This window comes from Myotis daubentonii, chromosome 15, assembly GCF_963259705.1.
Source record: "Myotis daubentonii chromosome 15, mMyoDau2.1, whole genome shotgun sequence".
In the NCBI taxonomy this organism is placed as follows: domain Eukaryota; kingdom Metazoa; phylum Chordata; class Mammalia; order Chiroptera; family Vespertilionidae; genus Myotis; species Myotis daubentonii.
Window position 1 is genome coordinate 11,409,344 of NC_081854.1, and position 27,416 is coordinate 11,436,759.

Genomic DNA, 27,416 nt, shown 5'->3' on the forward strand with positions numbered 1-27,416 from the left:
TGGAATTTGGTATCTGAATCTGAAACCTCCTGTCTCATTGTTCATCTCAGGGATGTCCCCCACACCAGGCACCTGAGACAGAGTCCTGGGCATCATCTGGACACATCCCTTATCGCATTGTCCAATCAGTCACCAAATCCTGTCCATTTCTCCTCTGATCCCTTCTCTCCATCCCTGCAGCCCCTGGCTTAGTCCATTTGCTGACATACTCATGGGTCTCCCAGCTTCCCACCTCGCCTCCTCCAATCCATACTGTCTAGTAGAGCGGTTCTCAACCTGTGGGTCGTGACCCCTTTGGGGGTCGAACGACCCTTTCACAGGGGTCGCCTAAGACCATGGGAAAACACATATATAATTACCTGTTGTTTCTGTGATTAATCGCTATGCTTTAATTATGTTCAATTTGTAACAATGACATTGGGGGTCACCTCAACATGAGGATCTGTATTAAAGGGTCGCGGCATCAGGAAGGTTGAGAACCACTGGTCTAGTAGAATCAGAGTGATCTTTCTGAAATATGAATCTGACCATGGTTTTCTCATCTGTGCAATGGGAATGAGGGTGTTCATTCGGGGTCAGCGGATTAGCCACAGGACTAAATAAATCAGAGCGTGTGAAGTCACCCAGCACAGAACCCGACACATTAGTTGCCTGATGGGTGCTTCAAACCTTTCAATCCCATCCCGTTATTAGGGACCAAGTGTAAACCCTCAACATCTGGGGGGTGAGCACACAGTGCAATATACAGAACTCGTAACATAGAAACCCACGCCTGAAACCTAATGCTCATGTTGACCAATGTCACCCCAATCAATGTAATAAATAAACATTTTAAAAGACACAAACTCTCAGTGTGGCTTACAATACCCCTCATGGCCTGGCCTGGCTGGCCATTCTGTTACTTCCTTTGGTTCTCGCCCATTGTCTGACCCTAACTCCACAGGGAGGTGAGGTATCTTTGCTATGGGCCCCCAGCCCCGGGGTTCATGATCTTCTCTGATCCCTGAACTGGGCTGAGAGCTGGGTGGGCAGCACCACTGTATCTCTAGCCCTTGAACAGGGTCTGGTACACTGCAGGAACTCAGTGCATGTTTGCTAAATGAGTGGATTTAAAAAAAGACATGCCCCTGCTGGTTTTGCTCAGTGGATAGTGTCAGCCCATGGACTAAAAAAGTGGTTCTCAACCTTCCTAATGCCTCGACCCTTTAATACAGTTTCATGTTGTGGTGACCCCCAACCATAAAATTATTTTCGTTGCTACTTCATAACTGTAATTTTGCTACTGTTATGAATTGTCATGTAAATATCTGATAGGCAGGATGTATTTTCATTGTTACAAATTGAACATAATTAAAGCATAGTGATTAATCACAAAAAAAATATGTAATTATGTATGTGTTTTCCGATGGTCTTAGGCAACCCCTGTGAAAGGGTCATTCGACCCCCAAAGGGGTCGCGACCCACAGGTTGAGAACCGCTGGACTAAAGGGTGGCAGGTTCAATTCCGGTCAAGAGCACGTACCTCGGTTGCAGGCCCTGGCCCTGTCAGGGTGTGTTTGGGAGGCAACCAATCCATGTGTTTCTCTCTCTGTGTCTTTCCCCCTCCTACTCTCTCTAAAAATCAATGGAAAAAATATTCTATGGTGAGGATTAACAACAAAAACAAAAGGGGATGAAAGCAGTTGACTCCTGGGCAGATGAACTTCTGGGATCTAATCCCTGGATTAATAATTTATAATATGCCCATACACACACCTCCATACCCTCTCCTAACAGATGGAGACACAAAGACATTGGAGCCTGTCTCCTAAATTACACACATCTGCCATTGCTCATGCTACTCCTTCAGGAATCCCCAAACACCTGTCTCCATCAATCCTTTTTTCTCCTTCCTTCAGGGCCCAGTTCAAATGCCACCTGCCCCAATCTCCCTTGCCTTCCTGCCTGGCCCTGGGCTGGACACCGTGGAAACAGAGAAGAATCACTGTCTCTGTCCTTGAGGAAATGGAGTAGTGTGAACAACAAACTCTGACATCCTGAAAATATATTTCTCACTCATTCATTCAACAGTTACTTATTGGGCACCAACTATGTGCTAGGAACTGTGATAGGTGATAGGAATCATAATAATAAAAGGCTAATATGCAAATGGTCATCATGCCATGACACCGTAAGGACCGAACAGCAGGAGGCTGCATGCGAGGCGGGGGGCGGGGGAGGACAGGGGGGCGAGGGGACTTGCAGCGTTGGTGGGTGGGGGACATGAATAGCAATATTAAAATATTTCCTCTAATTAATTCCCTTTTAATATGCATGGATTTCATGCACCGGGCCACCAGTAAAAATATAAAAAACAAGCACGGCCCCTTCTAAAACCCACAATATAGTTAGGGATATAGTCATTAATCAAACTGTCATGCAAACAAACATAAAATTGCAACTAGGACCAAAAACAGCTACATAACTTGCTTGGGGAGCAGTACTACAAATAAAAATGTGGGATTCCTTGTTCAAAAACTGATAATTTCAAGATGGTGAGAGCAGAGCACGAAACCAAGCATTGGGCTCCTCTAAGCTCAGGACCCTGTGACTACATGAGTCACGTGTCCATGACGTTGATCCGATGGAGACAAAGGCGAGGTGTTGCTTGCTGTTATGGAAGCTTGTAATAACTTTGTGTTTTGTTAATCCTCACCTGAGGATATTTTTTACTGATTTTTAGAGAAGTGGAAGGGAGGGAGGGAGACACAGAGAGAGAAACATTGATGTGAGAGAGAGACATGGATTGGTTGCCTCCCGCACAAGCCCTGACCAGGGCTGGGGATTGAGGTAAATACCCTTGACCAGAATTGAACCCAGGACCCTTTAGTCCAGGGGCCAAAGCTCTTACCACTGAGAAAAACCAGCTAGGGCAAAATGGACTATTAATGAACCCTGAATGAATCAAATGAATTTTAGCTTTTGCTCTTCCAAAAACAAAGAAAAAAAGCCTGCAACCAAGACATGCACCCTTGACTGGGAATCGAACCTGTGACCCTTCAGTCCATGGGCCAACACTATCCACTGAACCAAAACAGCCAGGGCATAGCTTTGACTCTTGGCTTTCACCTAATCAATGAGGTTTTCTCTGAAGAAGTAAACGTGGCCAGAACCTGTCCTGAAGGATTAAAGAAAATATATCGGTAAAGAGCAAAACATTTCAGGTAGAGGGAACATGTGCAAAGGCCCTGGGGCACAAGAAAGCATGGAGAATCCAAAAGAAATAAACTTGTAGTGTCTGCAGCAGAGAAAGCAAAGAGTCCTGTAGGGTGAGACAAGACTGCAGAAGGATACAGAGGCCAGAAGAGGCAGAGTCTTGTAGGCTCATAGTACAGAAGAGTTTTGCCTTTGTTCTAAGACCAACAGGGAGCCATTAAAGGGCTTTACACAGGGGATGACATCATTAGTTCATCTCCTCAAATCCACTATGAATACATAAAATGATACATATTAGTCAACTGAATGAAGGAATGAAAGAAAAATATATCAGCAATTGGTCTCTAGTTACTTCCTGGTAGACACCGTAACTTTGAAAAGTTGGGGTTCTGTCCTTGGAGGAAAACTGGGTAGGCTGATCTGTAAAGTCCTGATATTTATTCTTTGCATATCACTTTTCTTCCATTCTAAAGGGGTCGCGAGAAGCAACACAGGGAGCAAGGATGAAAAAATATCCAGGCCTAGTGTCAGACAAAAGGGTTTCATACTAACTGTAGTCCCTGGCTGTTTCCTCTGGGTTTTGCAAAGCACCAAGAGAGCCTTCTATGCAAACATTTTTTGGAGGGAACAAAGGGGTGGTTAAGAATCACAAAGTCCTGGCATCTTCTGGGCAGTAGTCCTGAATTGGTGTGACCTGGGCTCTGCTCACAGGGGCCTCTGGGAGCCAGATCCTCCCTTCCAGGGCTGCCCCTTTCCTTGCTGATGGTTATGGTCTTAGTCAAGTTCTTTCTTCACAGTCTCTATACTTTTCACCCACTTACCCCAGCTCTGCCCTCTGGGTCTGTAGGGGACAGGTCAGCTCCAGCCACATGGATCCCTTTTCTGTTTTTCTAAACTGACAAGTTTATTTCTGCCTTAGGGTCTTACTATTCCCTCCATTTGAATGTTCTTTTGCCCTGATTTTTGCATGGATGGTTCCTTTTTCCCCATTCACCACTGATCTTAAATGTAACCTCTTTGGCCCTGGCCAAGTGGCTCAGTTGGTTGGAGTGTTGTTGGTCAGGGCACATACTGAGGTTACGGGTTTGACCCCCAACTGGGGCTTGTCTGGGAAGCAACTGAACTCACATAGATGTTTCTCTTTTCTCTAAAAAAAATTTTTTTTTAAATCAATAAACATATCCTCCGGGGAGGATTTAAAACATATGTAACTGCCCGGCTGACGTGGTTCAGTGGTTGAACCTATGAACCAGGAGGTCACAGTTCAATTCCCAGTCAGGGCACATGCCCAGGTTGCAGGCTCGATCCCCAGTGTGAGGCATGCAGGAGGCAGCCGACCAATGATTCTCATCATTGATGTTTCTATTTCTTTCCCTCTCCCTGCCTCTCTGAAATCAATAAACATATTTTAAAAACATGTAACCTCTTCAGAAAGTTCTTTCCTGACCACTCAATCTAAATAAGCACATTTTTGTTACTTGCTCTATCATTTATCAGCATAGGAAATCTTGTTTATTATAAACAATCCTTCCACAACGGGAAGGATTTTTGTCTTTTTTTATTGCTATATCCCAGGCTGACATCGCATAGGCATAGTAGATATGGTGCCCAGGGCTGTGATACCTTTAGAGGCTTATGAAAATGTTTTAATTTCTTTAAAATCAGAAGAAAAAACGCATATAATCCAACTTGGATTATATTCATTTTTATATCAATGCTGCTATTAACTATAATTTTTAATATGCTTTTAACAGGGGAAGGGGCCCAAGAAGACAAAATTGCCTATGTCCACGAACGTCATAATGTGGCCCTGACTTTATCTCCAGCTCCTAGAATAATGCCAGCACTTAGTAGGTGCTCAATTAAAAAAAACTGTTGAATTAATGAATACTCCCTTCTGTCTTATGACAGCCTCTTGGGCTCTGAAATGACAAATGACTCTAATTCCTGGGTTTCCTCTTCCCTGAGCTAAATAGCTTAAACACTTCCTCTTTCCTTTATGTTATGGGAGCTGGAAGGAACCTTAACCAAGAGCCAGTCCAAATTTCTATAAGGTGTGGGAAAACCAAGGCCTGGTCCGTTTGCTCTAACATGCACAGGAACTTAAGAGTTAGAGCTGCCCCAAGTGGAACAAATCAGGGAGCAAGCCCAAGAGTCAGCATAACAATTGGCTATAAGCTTCAACTTTCAAAGCAGACAGACCTAGACTGAAATCCCAGTGCTGCCACTGGCTGTGTGACTTTTGGCAATTGCTTTCATCTCTCTGAGCCTGTTTTTAACTCATTTATAAAATGCAATTGGCTAGGAAGTTTGATCTTGTCGGGAAGGTGTTCAACATAGTACCTGGAACATAGGGCGTGCTCACAAAAGATTAGCTCCAGACAGAAGGTAAATAGTCATTTGTCAGAATGATTGAGGGATAAAGGATATTAGAGAATGGGGTGGAGGTATTTATTGTATGGTTATGATTGATAGATCTGTTGTTTTGGGTTGACCAACATCCAATCCCCGCTTTTTCTGGTAATAGTTTCCTTTGGGGGAACACCCCTGCCCCTCTCTCAGTCCATGTGGTTCAGAGAGCCTAACATAACCTCCCCTTCCACTAGGGAGCACAGAAGCCAGGGCCAGCCAAGCAGATTGGTTCAGGATTGGGGTCGTAACCTAGGTCTGGCCAATTTAGAGTCAATGGATTCTGGAATGGGACGGTGCTGGGGTTGTCAAGTTAGCAAGATCTGGATTTGGAGCTGCTGGAAGCCATCTTATCCTAACAAAGGGAGGGCCTGCTGGAGAAGGAAGCCAACAGGGACCATAGCTGAGCTGAGAAAGGCAGTTTCATGTCAACACCATTTAACCCCCACCTGGAACCAGCGAAGCCTGATGCCTCTGAATTTTTTGTTTAAAGAATCCAATAATTCCCCTTTTAGGCTTAAGCTGGTTTCAGCTAGGTTTCTGTTAATTGCAACTAAGAGGCTTTCTTAATACAAGGACCCCACATTGCTGGTGACCTCTGGGATTCCAGGAGGAATGGGCAGCGGGATGGGCATTCTTCATTTTCTTCAGAGTGCTCCTTCTGAGCACAGTACCTAAGTAGAGAATTTGAACAAAGTAGACACTTATTTTTGGAGTTAATAAATGAAGTGATGAATGGACAGAAAGTCATGGGGGTGGGGGGGAAGAGGTGGGAACAGTAGGGTATATGATGACCTCTGGCTATTTTTTTTCTTTATTTTTTTAAATCCTTGCATGTTTTTAAAAATATATATATTTTATTGATTTTTTACAGAGAGGAAGGGAGAGGGATAGAGAGTTAGAAACATCGATGAGAGAGAAACATTGATCAGCTGCCTCCTGCACACCCCCCACTGGGGATGTGCCTGCAATCAAGGTACATGCCCTTGACCGGAACTGAACCTGGGACCTTTCAGTCCGCAGGCCGACGCTCTATCCACTGAACCAAGCTGGTCAGGGTTCTTTTCTTCTTCTTCTTCTTTTTTTTTTTTAAATGTCTTTATTGATTTTAGAGGGGAAGGGAGAGAGAGAGAGAAACATCAAACAGCTGCAGGGGACCAAGCCCACAACCCAGGCATGTGCCCTGAATGGGAACTGAACCGGTGACCTTTGGTGTACAGGATGATGCTCAATGAACTGAGCCATACCAGCAAGGGCAGACTATGTTTTCTTTTCTTTTTTTAAAATATATTTTTACTGATTTCAGAGATGAAGGGAGAGGGGGAGATAGAAACATCAGTGATGAGAGAGAATCACTGATCGGCAGCCTCCTGCATTCTCCACTTTGGGGCGATCGAACCTGCAACCCAGGCATATGCCCTGACCGGGAATCAAACCCTGACCTTTTGGTTCATAGGTCAATGTTCAACCACTGAGCCACGCCAGCCGGGCTATTTTTTCTTTATCCTGACTTTGGAGGGAAAGAGAAAAGTGATCCAACCCTCAATCTGCTGTGAAAATCCCCTCTCTAAGATCCCTGACATTGGATACGTGCTTGATGGAAGAATGAATATGGGTATAAAAGAAAGGAAGGAAGAGCATTTAAGACACTCAGAATGCCAAAGCCTGCAAGGGCTGAGGGATGACCTTTGCCAACCACCTCAGACGTCTCTGACCTTGCAAATGGTAGTTACATTCCTTGTGGAGTTGTTAGAATTAAAGCATGTGGCTCTGGCTGGTTTGGCTCAGTGGAGCAGCGGTGGTTCTCAACCTGTGAGCCGCGACCCCTTTGGGGGTCGAATGACCCTTTCACAGGGGTCGCCTAAGACCATCGGAAAACACATATATAATTACATGTTGTTTTTGTGATTAATCACTATGCTTTAATTATGTTCAATTTGTAACAATGAAAATACATCCTGCCTATCAGATATTTACATGACGATTCATAACAGTAGCAAAATTACAGTTATGAAGTAGCAACGAAAATAATTTTATGGTTGGGGGTCACCACAACATGAGGAACTGTATGAAAGGGTCGCGGCATTAGGAAGGTTGAAAAGCACTGGGATAGAGCGTCGGCCTGCGGACAGAAGGGTCCCTGGTTCGATTCTGGTCAAGGGCACATGCCCGGGTTGTGGCTCGATCCCCAGTGGGGGTGTGCAGGAGGCAGCCGATCGTTGATCCTCTCTCATCACTGATGTTTCTCTCTCTCTCTCTCCCTTCCTCTCTGAAATCAATAAAAATGTGTATATATTTTTAAAAGAATTAAAGCATATCCAAGAAACAAAAGGCTTAGAAAAGACTCTGGCAAAACAAAGTGCTCCATAAACATTATTTCTATTCTTGTCCACCCGAGTCGCTGGAGCCGTAAGGAAGATGGGGAGGGGGCGTGTTTACCTGTCACTGGAAGTCAGAGACCCGGCTTTGGGGCATTCAGGGAAAAACAGGTAGCTGCTGGCACCCCACATCTGCAGAGAGGGAAAGGGAAAGACTCGTTAGTGACCTCGGGATTCCAGGAGGAAGGGGCGGTCCGACGGGCAGGGTGCTCTGAACACCAGGCATCCCAAAAGGGTGCCCCCGAGCCCCACACAGATGGGCCCCCAAACCAAATCATTACCCCAAAACTCTGCACTGAAGCCCGTGAACCCCACATTGTAAATGGGGGCCCCCAAGTCATGACCCGAGCTAAAACTAAAGAGCAAATTCCCAAACTGATGACTCCAGAACCTCAGTCTTCACAGCGAGATGTCAGGCCCTGACACGGAGCCCGCCAGGCCTGCAAACGGTGGCCCGCAATCTCTAAGCTGTGATGCTTAGACATTAACACTATACGGCTTTAAACTCCCAAAGCGAGGGTTTAGAGCCCAAAAAGGGGCCCGTCCAAACCTAAAAACCCTAAACTCTGAGACTGAGATGCCCTAGACCCGTGGTCGGCAAACTGCGGCTCGCGAGCCACATGCGGCTCTTTGGCCCCTCTTCCTAATTAAGTTAATAACAATGTATCTACCTATATAGTTTAAGTTTGAAAAATTTGGCTCTCAAAAGAAATTTCAATGGTTATACTATTGACATTTGGTTCTGTTGACCAATGAGTTTGCCGACCACTGGCCTAGACCCATGAACTCAACTTCGAACCCAGAAATATGACATTACAATCACAGACCACAAACCGCACGCGGAGAACCCCAATCCTAAGGAAATCCAAGCCCCGCCCAATTGACCTCAGGTCCTAAAAGGAACCCCAACACCCCCAAAATGTCCCTTCAGACCCTCACGTCATGACCCCAACCCCCAGAGACCTCGCCTGTGAGTCCCACTCTGAGACCCAGACTCTAAAACTGAAGCCCCCTCCCCCCCAAAACCAGAAATAAATAAATTAAATAAAATAAAATGGAAGCCCCTCCCCCCACCAGTAAATAAATAAATTGATTAAATTAAATGGAAGCCCCACACTCCAGGGACCCTGGGCCCTAAAACTTAATTCTCAAGGTTCCACGGTGACTCCAGACCCTAAATCGCCTACCCTGTGCTCTACATTGAGATTCCGGACCCCGAATCTACACTGAGACTTCAATCCCCCCCAGATCTGACCCCAGACCCTCAGAAGGATACACCAGAACTCAGAACCCCGACTTCCACGCCCCCAAATTAGGGTCTCAGACTCCAACGGGGAAGCTTCCAGTCACAGAATCCAAGACCTTCAGATTCCAAAACTCGTTCTATCCAGACCCAAATCCTGAGAGCCCGGGTCCCCACACCTATTCAAGAGCCTTGCCGAGTCTCAAGCGTGAGCCCGGACCGAACCGAGGCCCCGCCTCGAACCCTCACTCAGCTCCGCCATGTGGTCCCGCCTCAGCCACCGCCCTGCACGCGGCCGGGGGGCGGAGCGTGTAAGCCGCCCCCACGCCCCGGAGCCCCTGAGGGAGGCCAGGCCGCCGCCCCACCGCGCTGCTGCTCACGAGTGGAGCGAGGCCCGTATGCCGGTCAGTTCCCACCCCGATTCCCCTCAGCCTCCAGCACCCGCCTCAGGACGTGCAAAATGGCTCGAGGCACCCCTTCTGGTTTAGCGCCAGCCCCACACTTGGGAGCGGGATCAGACTGCGTCTCCTGCGGGTCCTGGAAGGCTGGCGGTGCGTGCGGGCCCCGGGCCGGCCTCGGTCTCCTCCGTCCTATCCCAGGCGTGAGGAGGCGCGAATGCCCCTGCGCAGGCCTGAGAAGAGCAAGCGTGCGCCCCTGGGGCCGAGCCGTGTGCACCCCGGAGGCCAAACCACGCCCCCTACAGTTCCCGCCAAGAGTGCTGGGCGCGAGACTGGAAGCGGGAAAGGGCAGGGTGCGAGTGGACGTGCGCACGCGCGCCGGGCGAAGGGCCCTGTCTTCTAGCATGGCGCGAACTCGGCCTCGTGCCTCCTGACACTTCCTTGCTGGAGCGCGCCAAAGTGCCGACCAATCAGCGCTCAGCCAGCTGCCCGTCTGCGCTGCGGGTCCCGCCCCCGCCCGGCCTGGCCACGCCTCCACAGACCACGCCTCCTAGGGGCTCTAGCTGGCCCTGGGCCCGCGGATCCTAATGGAGAGGAGGCGGGGTCTTCTCAACTGCCACCTCTGGACCGTCCTGTCCCCCTTCAGCCCCTCCACTGTCCCATTTCCATCTTTTCCCGTCAGCGCTCATCTCACGAGGGCCTCCTGTTGCCAAGCACCACGCGGCAGGTTGGGAATTGAGCCGTGATTTCCCCAGCTCAGTCTGGAAGGCTCACGGAGCTTGGGAATACAGTGAGGCAGGGGCTAATTGCAGTGCAATACATTGAGAAAACCATTCGAAGAAGGGGACCATTGGAATTGGGCCTTAGTAGCAGTTCCCTTCGTGAAGATGTATGTGCTTTGATATAGCAAAGTCCCCATTTCAGAAAGCTCACTCATGGCCGACGAGGAGGATGGCCTGGAACGTAAACGCGGGATGGAGGCCTCGGTGTCCAACACATTTCCGTTCCAATCACTTTCTCGCTGTGCTGCCATGGAGAAGAGGTTTAATCTCTTTCTGCCATATTTATAATTTTGGAATAATTCTTACTAGGGTTGTCTGCAGGGTGTCTCATATAATTAACATGCGGCAAGTTGGGAATTTACACTGTTTTTACACTTAGTTACGCCGTTCCGGGTGTTTGTACAAGATACACAAAAGTGTCAGTCCTCGTGGAGCTTGTATTCCTACTAGGATGTGGACAAGTTCCTAGCGCATGGGGTATCTTCCCTTCCAAAGCTTAATTTTCTCATTTGTAAATTAGGAGGTGGTGGTAAGAAAACCAGGGGGGAGGGAAATAGATGGGAAAGTGTTTGACGAAATACAGGGCACTGTTATTTATTGCGTTAATCAGTTTAAGTAAATCGATAAACTTGTCCTTTCCAAATTCTCCACCTCTCACAGCCGTCCCTTTGCAATTTTCTCAATTCTCTTTCCAAGGGCCCCGGGCCAAAATGGAGGAGGCTGGACTCCGTCTCCCCGCCGCCTGGCGGGGGCGCTCTCTGCGCCTGCGCTGCCAAGTGCTCTCTTTGCCTCCAGGGACTTAGAGTCATTCTTTTCCTCTGCCCGCCCAGTTTGCTTCCTTCCCCACCTCCAAGCTTGACCGTGCTGCCTTCTGGGAGGTGTAGTCCGTGGCCGCGCGGACTCCAATTCCCAGCGGGCTTCGGGGCGGGAACCCGGAAGGGGAGGCTGGAGAGGAGCGAGTGGGGGGAAACCCGCGTAGCTGAGGGAGCTTCGGCGCGGGGAGATGGTGAGAACCCTGAGCGGGGGCCGGGGGACCCTTAAGAGCCGAGGCGGGGGTTCGGGACCGGGTGGCGACAGGGAAGAGGTAGGGGCTAAAGAAAGGGCTGGACGAAGGGAAATCGCTGCGGGGAGGGGGTTGGGGGGAATGGGAGCCGGAGGGAGTAGAGGAATGGGGGCTGGGGATGGGTGTTGGAGGTGGCGAGGGAGTCGAGGTTTGGGATTGATTGTAAGGGGGCTCAGAGCTAGGGAAGGGAGTCCTGAATTGGAGAAAGGACTAGGCATCCAGGCAGAGGCCCTGATGGGGGCAGTTTTGAGGGGGTTAACCCGGGGGATATGGAAAAGCATGGGTGGTCAGGGCCAGATGAATGAGGGGGGTCTGGAGGTTTCGAGAGAGAGGCCAGTTGTGGATGCGGTGGATGTGGGCCTCTGGGTCGGATTGGGAACCAGGGAGCAAGTTTAGATAGTGGGCAAGAGAAATCAATGGTCGAGTGGTGTGTGAGTTGGGCTCCAGGACTGGGGCTGGGATGGGAACGTGAGATTAGGAGCCTGGACATAGCGATAGTTTCTGTAGCCCAGCCAGCGACTGCCGACAAACTGGACAGTCGGAACTGTAAGATAATATGACCAGACCGGTCATCGAGACAGCCTTTTGCATTCTTATTTCTCCAGTGGGATTTAGAAAAGTGTAGTGGGTTATGTGTATGGATCGTCCAGCGTTCAGATCTCGTATGCTGCCACTCCTTTGTGGCCTGTTGCATGTCTCCCCTGTCTGAAACTCGGTGTGCCCTTATCTGTATTGTGGGAACGACTTGCCACTGAGAGGAGGGGAGGCGCCATAAGATCGTTACCCTGGCTGGCAATGAGTCCTCAGGCTCAGAGCTGTGGGTGAGAAGTTCCCCACCCCAGGAATGTGACTGGGTCACAGGTGCTAATGGATTCCCTCCTTTTCAGCCCAGCCCCCCGGGGCATTTTCTGAAAACCTGACACTGATCTGGGCACACCCTAGTTCAGAAGCATGCAGGGCTCCCCTCTGTCTAGTACAGCTAACACTTACCAGATTACAGCTAACACTTACTGTTTAGGAAGTGCCTGGCCCTGTTCTTAGCTGCTTGTGCACATTAACTCGTTTAATTCTGACGACACTCCTCTAAGATGTAGGAGCTGTTATTTCCATTCTACAGAAAGGCAGCAGAGCAGAGGCACAGAGAGGTTAAGCAACTTTCCCAAGGCCATCCAGCATTACATGGTAGGTTTAGGATTCCAACCTAGGCATCCGGGCTCAGAATCTGGCTTCCACCACGGTCATTTAGTCCCCTCTCCTTGGACTGAAGTACAGTGTCATGAATAGAGTCATGAGCGGGACAGAGACTTTTCTTCCGTTTGAATTTTACTTCTGCCATTTGCTTGCTGTGTAAGTCTTTTGGCCCCTCCTCAACTATAGAACGGGATCCGTAACCCTGGGAAGGTTCTAATGGAGGTTCATGGAGGTAAACATGTAAAGCGCTTGGAGTAAGTGCTCAGTACACGAGTGTCTTTTTTTTTTTTTTTTTTTTTAACATGAATGGGAAATACAGAAGTCAGTAGAGAGGGACCGGTCAGTGAGACATCAACCAGGCTGCCTCCTTCCTTTACTCTTCCAGGTCCACCCATATCCTGACTCTTCTAACTCCCCATCCTCTACCCCTGGGCTCCCCAGGTGACTCCCCAAGGGGGTGCTCAGAAACTCAATCTGTCCTCATTCCCATCTCTATCCCCAGCCAAATATAAATAATTCACTTGCCAATGCCCAGCCTGGCCCAATTCCAGGTATTTCAATGAATAGGAAATATTTCTAACAACTGTGGGTTGTTGTTGTTTTTTTACCCCTCACATATTTGGTCATTAGGGCCTCACATGGCAATTCAGCAACTTTGTAAATTCATCTTGAAACAGTTTGGTCCTGAGTTTATCTTGAAAGTTCTCTGACTGTGATAGAAAATCATTGATGTCAGATAGGTCCAGGTTCAGATCCCCACCTCTGCCGCTGTGTGTCCTTAGCCATGTTCCGTTCTCACTCTGGACTTCAGTTTTCTTATATGTAAAATGGGACTACATTCCAACCATGAGGCTCTTGTAAGGAGTTGATGGGGTTAATATATGACATGACTAGTGCTTATGAAGCCCTTAATAAGTGCGAAGTCTCTTAATGATTTTCATTCTTTCAAGAACAATTTATTGAGCGTGCACTCCAGAACCAGAACATCCAGATTTGAATCCTGGTGCCATCACCCATCAACTGTGTGACTTTGGGCAAGTCATTTAACCCCTCTGGACCTCAGTTTTCTCTTCTGGGAAATGTGGGTTTATTTCTTGAGTAGTCCACAGTGTTGATAAAGCACCTACTGTGTGCTGGGGCCTGCCCTCGGGGAGCTCGTTGTTGCCACAACGCCGGGGCACTTTTGTAGCTCTGGTGGCACTTGTGTTCATTTTTCTGGTTTGGGTTTCTCTAGTACTGATTCACTTTCAGCCCCTCATGCCAGTGTTGCCTGCTTGTCATTGTTTTCATGGATTTTTAACACTTTGTCTCCAACTCTCAGTGAATTATCTGTAATCATATAGCTTTGAGGAAAAGTTGCTAACCTCTCATTCATCCTTGTTCCTGTATGTCACGTCTGGGCGCCCTGGGTGATGTGACAACACCCCCCCCCCTTTCCTTTATTTGTTTGTCTTAGAAAATATGTCTGTGTTCCAAGTTATTTTGCCTTTTCTTGACTTCTTAAATGTGTTTCTAGCCTGTGTTTGTCTGAAGCTTACTTGTACAAAATGCCTTTTTTTTTTTTTAACCACTTTTAATGGTATATTTCTAGCAGCTGTGGTAATCCGTATTATTCCTAAAAGCACGGGTCTTCTAAAAAGACGTGGCTACCCTAGCCGGTTTGGCTCAGTGGATAGAGCTTCGGCCTGTGGACTGAAGGGTCCGGGGTTCGATTCCGGTCAAGGGCATGTACCTCGGTTGCAGCCTCTTCCCTGGCCTGGGCTTGCTCGGGGCGTGTGCAGAAGGCAACTGATCTATGTGTTTCTCTCACATTGATATTTCTCTCTGTCTTTCCCTCTCTTCCACTCTGTCTAAAAATCAATGGAAAAATACCCTCAGGTGAGGATTAAAAAAACAATAAGTGGGGGAAAAAAAGACGAGGCTTATTACCTGCTTTGTGATGCCGTCTGACACCTTCATTAAGATCATAACTTCCCACCCAGGCTGGTGTGGCTCTGTTGGTTGGAGCAGCGTCCTATACACTGAGTCCTATACACTGGAAGTCAGGAGGCAACCATTCGATGTTTTTCTCTCTCTCTTTCTCTCTCTCCCTTCCCTTCTCTCTAATATCAATAAGCATATCCTCAGGTGAGGATTAAAAAATAAATGAATAAACAAAGTAGAAAAAGATTTGACTTTCCTCCGTCCTATACATCCCGACCCCTCTTACTGTGTTAGTTTTTATGGATTTTTAACACTTTGCCACCTTGAAACTTACTGTGTATTTATTGTCCCTCTCTCCAGAACAGTGCCTGGCACACAGTAGCTGCCCTGTAAATATCTGTTCAATTAATAAGTGAGATCCAATGCCCAACAGGAACAAAGGAAGGGCCATCTCTTGGTTATTTTGAGGGACTAGGCTCAGATTAATTTCAGAATGTGAAATAAAGAGGGAAGAAGTCTTTGGCTCCCATCAGTGATTTCCAAACTCTTAGGTAGTCTTACTTTTTCTTAATAATCCCAGCACCTGAATAATGAGGCTCCCCTGGGTGCCTCGCTGGCACTGAATGCTCTCCTGGGTTGATCTCAGTGAATCATCAACTAACCCGTGAGTGGGTGCTGTTATCTGCATTTTACAGTGGGGGAAACTGAGGCATGGAGAGTTAAGCATCCTGCCTGAGGTCACACCCCCAGAAGTGGGGAGCACTGGGGTGCTGACAGGCCCTTCCTGGATTCTGTCTGTGTCCTGGGTCTCTAGACCCTGACAATTTGGATTTACATGATTCCTACTGTTAGTGAGCTTACTAACTAGTCAGGAAGGAAAACTCGGATGGCAGTCTGGCTGCGACATCTCTCACCCCATTGATCACCGGGGTTGATTCGGCTGATCTGGCTGGCTAGGCGGGTGTCCCCTCCTCCCTCACCGATCCATGTGCATCCTCCTAAAGCTGTGCTCGGTCTAAAAGGAGGACCTTTCCCCCAGAGGAGAGGACCGGTCTTCGGTCAAGGGTATGCGAGTAGCTGCACTCCCCTGCTAAAACCTCCAAACAAGCTCTCAAGGTCCATTTGTAGGAGAACGTAGGGGTAGTCAAGCTTCCAAGACTCCAGACCCATCCAAATGAGGCGCTGCACGTGGCAGTCTGCCTTTCAAAAAAGAGAGAAAAAAGAAAGAAAGAAAGGAAAACTTGCCAGAGAGAGAGAGAGGCCAGCAGATCCTGAAGCCTAAAAGCCAAGACGGGTATGGATGGATCAGGATTATGGTCAGAGTGGTGGTGGGGTGGGTGGCAGGGTCTAGAGCAGCGGTTCTCAACCTGTGGGTTCGCGACCCCTTTCGCGGTCGAACGACCCTTTCACAGGGGTCGCCTAAGACCATCCTGCATATCAGATATTGACATGACGATTCATAATAGTAGCAACATGACAGTGATGAAGTAGCAACGAAAATAATTCTATGGTTGGGTCACAACATGAGGAGCTGTATTTAAAGGGCCAGAAGGTTGAGAACCACTGGTCTCTAGAGAGTTGGGGATAGAAGGAGCGGGACCAGGAAGAGGGCCATGGTGCCCTGCCGCTAACTCCTGTGTGATTGAGCACGCGTGTCCCCTGAGCACCTGCTCTGTGCCCAGCCCTGTGCGGGGCATGACCCTGACAGCCCTGACGCTGGGACGGAAGCACCCCTAGGTGGGGGCAGGGGAGTCAGCTTCTGGGGTAGGGGGGGCAGGCATCTGTTTTTTATCATTTCCTTCTGTCTTTGGTTTGCTGTCGATGTTGTTGACAACATCTTAAGTTGCACACTTAGCTCCTTAATTGTCAGCCTTTCTCCTGTCTGCGTTTCTGCTGCACAGCTGTCCGGTCTCTCCCTGGGATTCCTGCTGCCTCTCTTCTGGGCTGGATCATATTGATCTGATCTGATCACTTCCTCCTTTTTCTTGGTTACCCCTTCATTTTTGGAGAAGCAGATTCTCCAGTAGCTTCCCGAGCAGGGGTTTATGGACATGTATTTTCTTTTTATGAGTTTGCACCTCGTGGAAGGGTTTTAAGCAGGGGAGGGGAGTGCTGTGGCCCGATTTGTGTCTGGAAAGCGCTCTCCGGCTGGGATGGGGTGGGAAGAGCTGAACTGTCCCGTGAGCCAAGTGTGGAGGCTGGAGCTGCACCTTCGAGGAGAGGTCCGGCCTTCCAGAAGCCCACAGGTGGAGGGGAGGTCATTGTCATTCAGCAGTGCCAGGCGCTGCAGGAGGAAGAGAGCCCATGTGGCTTGGGAGGGCGTTAGGACACCTTCGTCCTGGGTGCAGGATTTCCACAGGGGGACGTGGCTGGAACCAGCTTTTTTTCTCCCCCAAGAGGTCCCAAATAGATGATGTCCTGAGTGAGTGGCAGTGTTAGGAGTTTGTTCATTCACTCAAACTAATACACGCATTGCACACCTACGAGGCGCTGGGGCATTGTGTCTCAAACTCAAATGTGCGGACCACTGCGCCAGAGATCTTGTTGAAGATCACGCTCTCAGCAGGTGGAGGCTGCGGAATGTCTAACAGACACTCCCAGGGGCTGCTGCCCTGGGACCACACAGAGTAGCCAGGTGCTCAGCGCTGTTCTAGAAGCTGGGGATGTAGCAGTGACAAAACTAGCCCAAAATAGTGTCCCGGGGGGTGGGGGAGGGGGGCTTTTATTTTAGTGAGGGGAAGCTGACAAACTTTATAAGTGAAGTTTTATAGTATATTAGATAGTAATGCATGCTAAGGAGAAAATAAATCAGGGAAGGGTATATGGTATGTCTGTTGGGGCGGGGGGGGGGGGGCATGCTGCAGTTTTCTTTTTTTTCCCTACGCTTTCTTCTTTTTTTTTCATGCTGCAGTTTTAAATCAAGGAAGGTCTCATGAAGGTGATTTCTGAGCCAAACCTGGAGGAGTAAGGGGGGAAAGCCTTGTGGATTCTAGGGAAGAGCATCCTGGGCAGGGGGATCAGAGAGTGCAGAGGTACTGAGGACTGAACAGGATGACCCTTGCAAAGTTTTCCGTATACTCAGTGAATGAAACCATGAACTTGTGCTCTGGAGGCAGCCAAGTTCATCCGATTCAAAGTTCTTGCCACAAAGCTGTGTCCAAAGCCAATTACTTAGCCATTCTGTATCTCCATGTCCTAATCTTGGACAGGAGATTAAAAACAGTGAGATATGGGAATAGACCGAGTTAATGTTTATAGAGCACTGAGAGCAGAGCCTGGCTCACAGTGAGAGCTCAAGTGACTGTTGTGATCATCATTTTCCCTGTAATGTATTCATGTTGGTCCTGATTGGTCAGTTGGACGTCTGCCCCTTTCCCATGGGCTCTTCCTGGTGAGCTCAGTGTCATCTCTGTGTCCTGAGCACCAGCCCAGGGCCAGCATGCAGCAGAACCTCTGGCTGTCAGGCTAGGGATGTAAAATGGCGATTCTCAAATTGTTGGGGGCAACTCGTGCAGGGTATTCATTATGTGGTTCGGGTCCTTACTAATTTTATCTTTTCAACTGATCTATATGGAGAGAGATGTTAAGGTTTCTTGTTACAATTGTGGATGTGTCAAACTCTTTGTTATCTTGTGTTTTGCTATATATATTTTCAGGCTGTAGTATTAGGAGCACTTATTATTATTGTTGTTGTTATTATTATTATTTTGCAGTTAGACTTTTATTGAAGACTATCCAGTGGCAAGAATGCCTTGTGTATTATACCGTGTTTTAGACATACATTAAAGAATTCATTAAGACTGATTTTCACAGTGCATTCATCCAAACAGCCTTAAATGTATATATTTTTTTGTTACTCCTCACCCAAGAATATTGATTTTTAGAGAGAGTGGAAGGGAGAGGAAGAGACAGAGAGGGAGAAACATTGATGTGAGAGAGACACATTGATTGGTTGCCTCTCAAACACACGCTAACCCAGGCCAGGAATAGGCCGGCAACTGAGGTCCGTGCCCTTGACTCAAATGGAACCCTCAACGGTTCAGTCCAAGGGCTGACGCTCTAATCACTGAGCCAAACAGCTATTCGAGCGCCTGTCTTGAGTTTTCACTCTAGATTGCTGACTATCTCTTTTTCTCTTTTTTTATTATCAAGGAATTAAGCTACATAGTTGTTTTTGTGTGTATGTGTGTGTGTGTTTGTTTTTTATAATCAAGACTGTTTCTATTCTGAGGCCAAATTATGACATGATACTTACTTAAGGTTTCTGCCTTAGGAGCACTTATGTTGAGAACTTTTATGTATAATGGGTCAGTTTGTTTTATCACCATCTTTGTCCCTAATAATACCTTTTGCTTTTGACAAAAAAAATGTTTTTAAGTGGTAATGTCACTCTCCTTGTCTCTTGGTTCGTAGTTGCTTGGTCAGTCTTTTTTCATCTTTTGACTTTGCTTTTCTGTGTTGTGATGGATCTTCCTGGATCATTTTCTGGAAGCTGATCTGAGGTAGGGCCTTTTCCTGGCTCAGTGTGTGAGGATGTAGCAAATTCTGCCCCAGTGATCCCTCCAGCTGGGACACAGACAGATCTGGGTGTGAAACAGAGTTGAGACTGCCAAGGCCTCATGAAGTAAGGACATGGAGTGGCGCTGCGGGGAAGGGAGCTTTGATTCGCCTGGTCTCATGCTGGGCAGTGCTGCCCGGGACACCACGATGGCCATGGTAGTCCGGCCCTTCCTCACCCCCCCACCCCCCCCTGCCCCGGGCCTGGGTTTCCAGTCCAGTGGAGGAGGCTAATCCGTCTTTAGGCAGTGATGACCCCGAGTGGGCAGGGCAGGGACAAGGGAACCCAAAGGTCCCCCTCTGGACAGGTGGGTAGTTTCCAGGAAGAGGGCTCAGGGAAGGCCTCTGTTAAAGTGACATCTGAGCAAAGACTGGAATGAAATAAGGAATTGGGCTATGTGGAGATTTGGGGGTTGCAGGGGGTGGGGGAGCATTCTAGTTAGCAGGAACAGCAAATGTAAAAGACTGTAGAGCAGTGGTTCTCAACCTTCCTAATGCCGCGACCCTTTCATACAGTTCCTCATGTTGTGGTGACCCCCAACCATAAAATTATTTTCGTTGCTACTTCATAACTGTAATTTTGCTACTGTTATGAATCGTAATGTAAATATCTGATAGGCAGGATGTATTTTCATTGTTACAAATTGAACATAATTAAAGCATAGTGATTCATCACAAAAACAATATGTAATTATATATATGTTTTCCGATGGTCTTAGGCGACCCCTGTGAAAGGGTCATTCGACCCCCAACGGGGTCGCGACCCACAGGTTGAGAACCGCTGCTGTAGAGGGAAAGCGCTCTGAGGAATAGATAACAAGGCCAAGGGTGGGAGCCCAGAGGTGGAACCTGACCCAGCCTGGGGGCCTAGCATCTTGGAAGAGAGGATGGCTGAGCAGAGACCCCAGCGAATAGATAGTGAAACAACAGAGCAGTCATCTGGAATCAGATTCCCGGGTTTCACGCCCCTGCTCCAGTCACACCAGTTCTGTATGACCTTGGGCTGGTTAGTCAGCCTGTCCTGCCTCAGTTTCTTCATATAGTTCAGGTGATAACAGCTCCTACTGAGCATCAGAAAAGGCTATTATATCTGCTCTCTATGCTGATTAGGTGCCCGTGGCAGGTTTGGAGGACTAGGGAGGGATGAGGCTGGGTCGGCCAGGTAGGTACCTGGGCTTTTCCCCAAGAGCACTGAGGAGTCTTGGCATGTTTTGAACTGGGTAGGGACAGGGTCAGGTTTGTGCCAGACCCTTCTAGCTGCGATGTGAGGTGGCTGGAAGCAGGTAAGGCTGGAGCAGTGTGGTGGGGGAATAAGTGATGCCTGGAGGGGCGCCTGCAGTGGAGGCACCTTTGGGTGTCTCTTCAATCAGCCCAGCATTAAAAGGATCTATGCCAGCACTGTCCAATAGAAATACTAGTATAATTATAACGCAAGCCATAGGTGTAATTAAAAAATCTTCTAGTAGCCACATTAAAAAGGTCAAAAAAGAGATTAAGTATTTTAACTAAATTATATAAATATTTTAACAGGTAATCAGTATTTAAAAGTCATTGCTGAGGTGTTCAACATTCTTTTTACTGCTAAGTCGGAGTCAGATTTGGGGTGCCTCGTTGGAAAGGCTGGAAGGAGAGGTTCTTTTGGATACAGGGCCGGAGCCTGGGATGCCACGCGCAGGGCTTTAGACCGGCCGCAGCCGTCGCAGAGTTCTGCTGCTTGGTTTTCAGGGTGAGGTGATCCCGCTGTCCCAGATCTTGGCCCCCACGTTCCCAACCAAAGCTGGGCACTCTCAGATCTCCCTGCTTGCTTTCTTCCGCCCGGGCGTCTCAATCTCAGAGCTGTTTGGCCCTTTAAATCTCAGTTGTCAATCAGGGCTCCTGTGTAAAGGGAACGTCCTGTAATAAGCCTCTCCTGAACGCGGTGGCCTCGGTCCCGGCCTCGTGCCTCCCTCTAGCAGGAAGTTGGGAATTGTCCCACGTTCTCTTACAGGCCGCTGCCTCCACACCTCCTCCGTCACCTCTCGCCTACTCCTCCCTCTTTCGAAGTTGGGCCCCTTGGCCAAGGCCTTCCTTATATGGGCACGGCCCCGAACGGCAGCCGCTCATTGGCTGGGGACGTCACGCGCGATTCTGTCAACAAAGGGGCGGAGGGAACCTAGTCGTGCTCCCAGCCGCGCGGCTGCCGCAGGAAAGGAGGCAGTGGGCGGGCCGGTTCTCCTTGTACGCATGCGTGTGGGCTTCCACCTTCTCCCGCCGCAGGGGGCGGGGCTCGCGGGTGAGGGTGCCTTGGGGCGTGTCTAGCTTTGGAGGGTCGTCTCGGGGTTGGCGAATTTGGGGGGGTGGGGGGGGGCGGTTACAAAATTGGGAGATTTCCTTTGTATTGAAGTGATATTTTGGGCCTTGGGCAAGTGTATGCTGGGTTTGGGGAGTACTTAGGGTTCCCTTGAGCTTACCTTGGGGTTTGGGTTTCTTTTATAATGTGACAGGTTCGGTGTGTTGTAGGGGCCTCTTTTGTGGTTTGGGATGTTTGGTTGATATATGATTTGAGGAGCTCACGGAGAGACTTAGAAGCCAAGTAAAGAATACAGGAGTTCCAATTCTGGAGCAAGAATGCCTATCTGTCCCTACTTCCTCCTGCCTGTCTGACTTCAGATTTGGGGTTTATCCGTTCTGTGCCTCATCTGCACACAGGGGCTAATGCACTGCCTGCTTCTTGGGGACCAGGAGGATGAGCAGGAATTGTTAGAACAGAACCTAATTAGCTTGCAATGACCTGCAGTAAGCACCTGTCTGCTATTAAAACATGCGTAGGGTTTCTTGGGGTGTGTGGGGGGGGGGGGGGAATATTCCTTAGATGAGAAATGTGTGGTTAGTTTTATATATATTTTATTGATTTTTTACAGAGAGGAAGGGAGAGAGATAGAGAGTTAGAAACATACATCGATCAGCTGCCTCCTACACACCCCCTACTGGGGATGTGCCCGCAACCAAGGTACATGCCCTTGACCGGAATCGAACCTGGGACCTTTCAGTCCGCAGGCCGATGCTTTATCCACTGAGCCAAACCAGTCAGGGCTGTGTGGTTAGTTTTATGTATTAGGGAGCTTTTCTGTGTTAGTGAGTTATTTTGCGATTTTGGAGGCTTCAGTGTAATTAGGGAATAACATAAGGTTTAGAAAGAGTTTGAGGTAAGTATGGGATTTCAGAAAAGTGGACTTTTCGGGCATCTGTGAGTTTGGGAAATTACTGTGCAGGAGTTCTTGGTAGGCCTGGGATTTGTGAGGGGTTCCTTGAGATTGGGGTCTTCTGTGCTGGAGGGGATATTTGTAGGTTTGGAAGTTTAGAGTTTGGAAGGGTCTGGATATTTTAGGGGGCATTGATATTCTGGAGATGAGGATAGGAACTGATTGGAGGACTTCAGGGGGTGGTTAAGTTGAGAGGGATAGCACCTTTGCTGTGTTAATGCCCATTCCTGGGCATTTAGATGTATTGGTGGTTAGTAAACTTAGGCATCTATAGGTCTTAGGGGCTGTGTGTAATTTTTTTTTTAGTAAGGAACTATAATTTCAGCAGGGGCTGTAAGGATTTTTGTGGTAGGTGGTATTAGGGATAAGGGCGGTAAAGATTTTTAGGATTGGAACTGTCTTTATGACTGGTGTCTGTGGGTGTTTGGAGGCTGTCGATTTTGAATGGACCATGAAAGGTGGGGTTTTAGTGGTATTTGTGGAATTGCCTGTATTTACAAGGATAGCCTGTACTTCAAGGGTCAGCAAACTTTTTCCATAAAGGTCCAGATAATGAATGTTGTAGGCTTTGTGAGACCATGTGTTCTCTGTTGCAGTTACCCAACTCTTCCATTGTAGCACGAAAGCAGCCATAAACAAATAAGCATGTTTTAATAAAACTTTATTTGCAAAGACAGGCTGTAGGCCAGCCTTGGCCCACAGGCCGTAGTTTGCTGACCTCTGGTCTATAGACATGTGGAAGGTTTGAGGTCTGGAAGGTATTTTGGTTTCGAAATGTCTGGAGACAGATGGGTCAGGGAAGGATTGAGACAGGGATATGCTACCTATTGTTCCTGCAGTGAAAAATGGTCATGTCTGACTCATAAGCAGATTTGCCTGCAGATTAGGTCATGCATACAAAATTGTTGCAAAATAGAATGATCATTATTAACAGAGCCTGGCCCTAGCTGGTTTGGCTCAGTGGATAGAGCATCTGCCTGTGGACTGAAGGGTCCCAGGTACAATTCCGGCCAAGGGCACATGCCTGGGTTGCGGGCTCGATCCCCAGTAGGGGATGTGCAGGAGGCAGCCAATCAATGATTCTCTCTCATTATTGATGTTTCTATCTTTCTCTCTTCCTCTCTGAAATCAATAAAAGTATATTTTTTAAAAAAGAGAGAGCCTGAATTGAAAAGTCCCAAAAGCAAGTTTGAGGGCCTGGTCTTGCACTGTGTACCCTTCCCCACTCTGACCCTCAGTTACCTGTACAACTTGGAGAGCCTAGACTAGAACAGGCTTTCTTTTTTATTTTTTTACTGAATATATGTTTATTGGTTTCAGAGAGGAAGAGGGAGAGAAACGTCAATGATTAGAGAGAATCATTGATCGGCTGTCTCCTGCACACCCCACACTGGGGATCAGGTCCGCAACCCAGGCATATGTCTTGACTGGGAATTGAACTGTGACCTCCTGGTTCATAGGTCGACACTCAACCACTGAGCCACGCTGGCTGGGCTAGAACAGGCTTTCTTATCCCAGGGGTCTGTAGATTTGCCTAAGGGAATTACCTGCACAGTATTGTGCAAGTGTATGCATTTTTCTGGGCGGGGATACACGGCTTTAAGAAATCCTTAAAGGGCCCCCTGAGCTGAACAAAGGGAGGAGCCAGTTTCTTAAGGGCCTGTCTGGCTTGGCCTCAGATTCCCCCTTCCCAACCCATCTCACTCTTTCTGTGGTTTTGCGTAGATAGCTGTGGGCCGGGCTGGGAATTCTTGTCTTTTCAGGAACTGGCTCCTGGTTGAGCAAATAGAAAAAGGAGGAGCTGTCTGTCAGGTGATATTTTCACTGAAGTTCAAGATGATGACAGCAAGAGACCTCTATAGGGTTGGAGCAAGCTGCCTTCTCCGCTCATGCTCCTGGTGTTAAAAGAGAGGTCCCATCCCCTCTGCAGCTCTCCATTTGCTCACGTGCAGTGGGGCAGGAATAGAGTTCTTGGTGGTCTCATTTGGTCAGTTTCAACAGGACAGGTGGAGGTCAGGGTGGTACCGGGAGGGCAGGCACCTCCAGCTTCCCAACCTCCTCTTTCCCGTGTCCAGGTGGCCCGTGGAGGACCCCACCACCATCCAGGTCCTGAGACGCAGTGAACCCCACCCGTCCGCCACCGTTCCCCAGAATGGACCGTGGCGGCCTCCTGCCCTTCCAGCTGTGGTGCCCCCGGCCCTTTGGCACCTACTCCCAGAACCAGCCGCGCCCACCTTCCACAGCCCTCAAGCCGTCAGCCTGTTCGGAGTCCGGCAGCAGGGCTGAGCCTGACCATGGGCCTGCCCACTCAGAGAACACGCCACCCGCCTTGGCCACGGAGGCCCCTTCCTCCCAGCCTGCCCCTCTCCTCTCCGCAGCCGCTGCTGGTGACGAGGGCCGAGTCCTGCTGGACACGTGGTATGTGATCAAGCCTGGGAATACAAAGGAGAAGGTGGCCTTCTTTGTGGCCCACCAGTGCGGTGGCGGCAGCCGGGCCAGCGCCATGAAGGTCAAGGGGCACTGGGGCAGTGACAGCTCCAAGGCCAAGCGGAGGAGGCGCTGTCTTGAGCCTACGAAAGCTCCGCCGGACCCCGGGGGCCGGGAGGGGCCCCCTGCTGCTCAGGGGACCCCAGCCGCAGCCAGTGAGGATGTGGACCTGCTCTCTGTGGCTGAGATGGTGGCCCTGGTGGAACAGCGGGCTGCCCTGGCCCTGCAGAACTACCCCCACCCCGGCACCCCAGCGCCTGTGGTCTTTGTGTCGGCAGAGCAGGGTGGTTCTGCCAAGGGGCTGGGGCCTGAACGGCGGTCTGGTGGCGGGGACTGCAGCCGTGTGGCTGAGGCGGTGGCTCATTTCGAGGCCCAGCGGGACAACCCTCCAGCCAAGGGCCTCCGCAAGGAGGAGAGGCCTGGGCCAGGCCCCGGGGAGGTACGCATCGCCTTCCGTATCTCCAATGGCCGAGAGCCCCGTGCGCCAGACGGCAGCTTGCCCAACGGGAGTGGGGGCCGGCCAGGCTGTGCCTACCCAGGCAGCCCAGGACCAGGGGCCCGAGCCAAGGACAAGATTACCTGTGACCTGTACCAGCTCATCAGTCCCTCTCGGGACGCCCTCCCTAGCAACGTGGAGTTCCTTCTGGCCAGGGCGGACGAAGCCAGCGAGGGGGAGGCCCCAGCCCCTGCCAGGCCTGAGGACACTCCCCCGGCACCCCCTCCACCCCCCGCCCGGGACTGCGGAGCATCTGGCTTCCACGTGGATGTGGTAGTGACAGGCGTGGTGGATGAGTGCATCTTCTTTGGCAAGGATGGTACCAAGAATGTGAAGGAGGAGACAGTGTGCCTGACGGTCAGTCCTGAGGAGCCACCCCCGCCTGGCCAGCTTTTCTTCCTCCAGTCCCGGGGGCCGGACGGGCCTCCCGAGCCACCCCCAGCGGACTCGCCGGCCACTGCACCAGGCCCAGATGACGCTGAGGGCACAGCAGACACCTCCCTGTGCCGCCTGTACCGGCACGTGTCACACGACTTCCTGGAAATCCGCTTCAAGATCCAGAGGCTGCTGGAGCCACGGCAGTACATGCTTCTGCTTCCCGAGCACGTGCTGGTCAAGATCTTCAGCTTCCTGCCCACCCGGGCCCTGGCCGCCCTCAAGTGCACCTGCCACCACTTCAAGGGCATCATCGAAGCGTTCGGTGTTCGGGCCACAGACTCGCGCTGGAGCCGAGACCCCCTCTACCGCGATGACCCTTGTAAGCAGTGCCGCAAGAGATACGAGAAGGGCGACGTGTCACTCTGCCGCTGGCACCCTAAGCCCTACCACCATGACCTGCCTTACGGACGCTCCTACTGGATGTGCTGCCGCCGAGCCGATCGAGAGACGCCTGGCTGCCGCCTGGGTCTGCACGATAACAACTGGGTGCTGCCCTGCAATGGGCCTGGTGGGGGCGGGGGCCGGGCTGGCCGGGAGGAGGGGAGGTGAAGCCAGGGGAGGGGGGGAGCCCACCATGCCCGCCCCTCTCCGTGGGTGCCGAGCGCCAGGACTTGGTCACCAGCCCTACCCCCAGTCCGGGCAGCGTTCATCCCCCTCCAGGCTGAGCTGGGGTCCAGGGGGATGACCGAAGAAGCACTCTGACTGACTGACCCCTATTGGTTTTCTATTCTTGAGACCCAGGGCCAGGGACCCTCGTGGAGGGTGTTTTTATAGCATCTCAAGTTTCTTCTCCATTCAGCCCTAGCACCCTTCCTGCCACTCGACACCCCAGGGACCCACCAGCAGGGAGCAGACGGCAGCTAATTTTGGTACTACTTAAGGGTTCCCCCATCCTGGCCCCCTTCTGCTCCCCCCTAGCCATCCCCATTCTCTGCTCTGGGGCTGTGTTCTCTCTCCCAAGAGGCTGCAGCACCCAAGGCTGGTACCTCTCCTAACCTGTGCCAGGGCTCACCTCCTCTTCAGGAATTGGGGGCCATTCGATCACGGATCAAATTAGGTACGTTTCGTGGCAGCCTGCCATTTCTACATGTTTTCCCCATTAAAACAATAAAAATCAGTTTTCTCCTTAACCTCAAGCTACTAGTCTCTCCACTTCCCCCAAAGGGGAAGAAAAAAGAAAGTTGAACTATAAAAATTTCCCTCCTCCCATATTTAAGCTATTTACCATCACCACCGCTTTAAAAAAAAAAAAAAAAGCTGTGAAGCCCTTTGCCTCGCTCTTGACGGCGTGGGGGGCCAGTGGGCAGGGACTGTGGGTTTGAATTTGGTTGTTTTCCTTCTGCTCTGGGTACTTGTTCAGGCTTTAGGGTCTCCACCCTGAGCCACATATGTTTCTTTAGGAAAAGCCTTTGGTTAACTGAGACCTTGATTTTTCAGGCAATTGGGTCTGGGGCGTTTTTGTTTGTTCTGTTTGGGTTTTGTTTTTTTGTTGTTGTTCTTGTTTTTTCATCCCTGTGGTTCTGAAAGCCTCTGGCATGTGGCATCTGACCAATTTTGAATTGGTCCTTTCTATAAAATCAATATTTATAAGGCTGAGCGCAGACTGGTTTGTAT

General features: G+C 49.6%; 1 protein-coding gene across 4 annotated transcripts; it reads left to right on the top strand.

Annotated features, from left to right (window-relative positions):
* The first annotated feature begins 11,302 nt into the window (after positions 1–11,302).
* Positions 11,303–27,398, top strand: FBXO46 (F-box protein 46). Of its 4 annotated transcripts, none has more exons than XM_059666118.1 (2): positions 11,303–11,411; positions 24,457–27,398. In XM_059666118.1, the coding sequence occupies exon 2, from the start codon at positions 24,534–24,536 to the stop codon at positions 26,349–26,351; it is 1,818 nt and encodes a 605-aa protein (XP_059522101.1). In that variant the 5' UTR covers positions 11,303–11,411; positions 24,457–24,533; the 3' UTR covers positions 26,352–27,398. The 4 variants fall into 4 exon arrangements, with proteins under 4 accessions (XP_059522101.1, XP_059522104.1, XP_059522103.1 ...); XM_059666121.1 differs by lacking the exon at positions 11,303–11,411 and adding an exon at positions 11,469–11,489; XM_059666120.1 differs by lacking the exon at positions 11,303–11,411 and adding an exon at positions 20,259–20,301.
* The last annotated feature ends 18 nt before the right edge of the window (positions 27,399–27,416 follow it).

Excerpts from the sequence above, each read along its gene's own strand:
- FBXO46 (XM_059666118.1), top strand. The coding sequence starts at position 24,534 with ATGGACCGTGGCGGCCTCCTGCCCTTCCAGCTGTGGTGCCCCCGGCCC.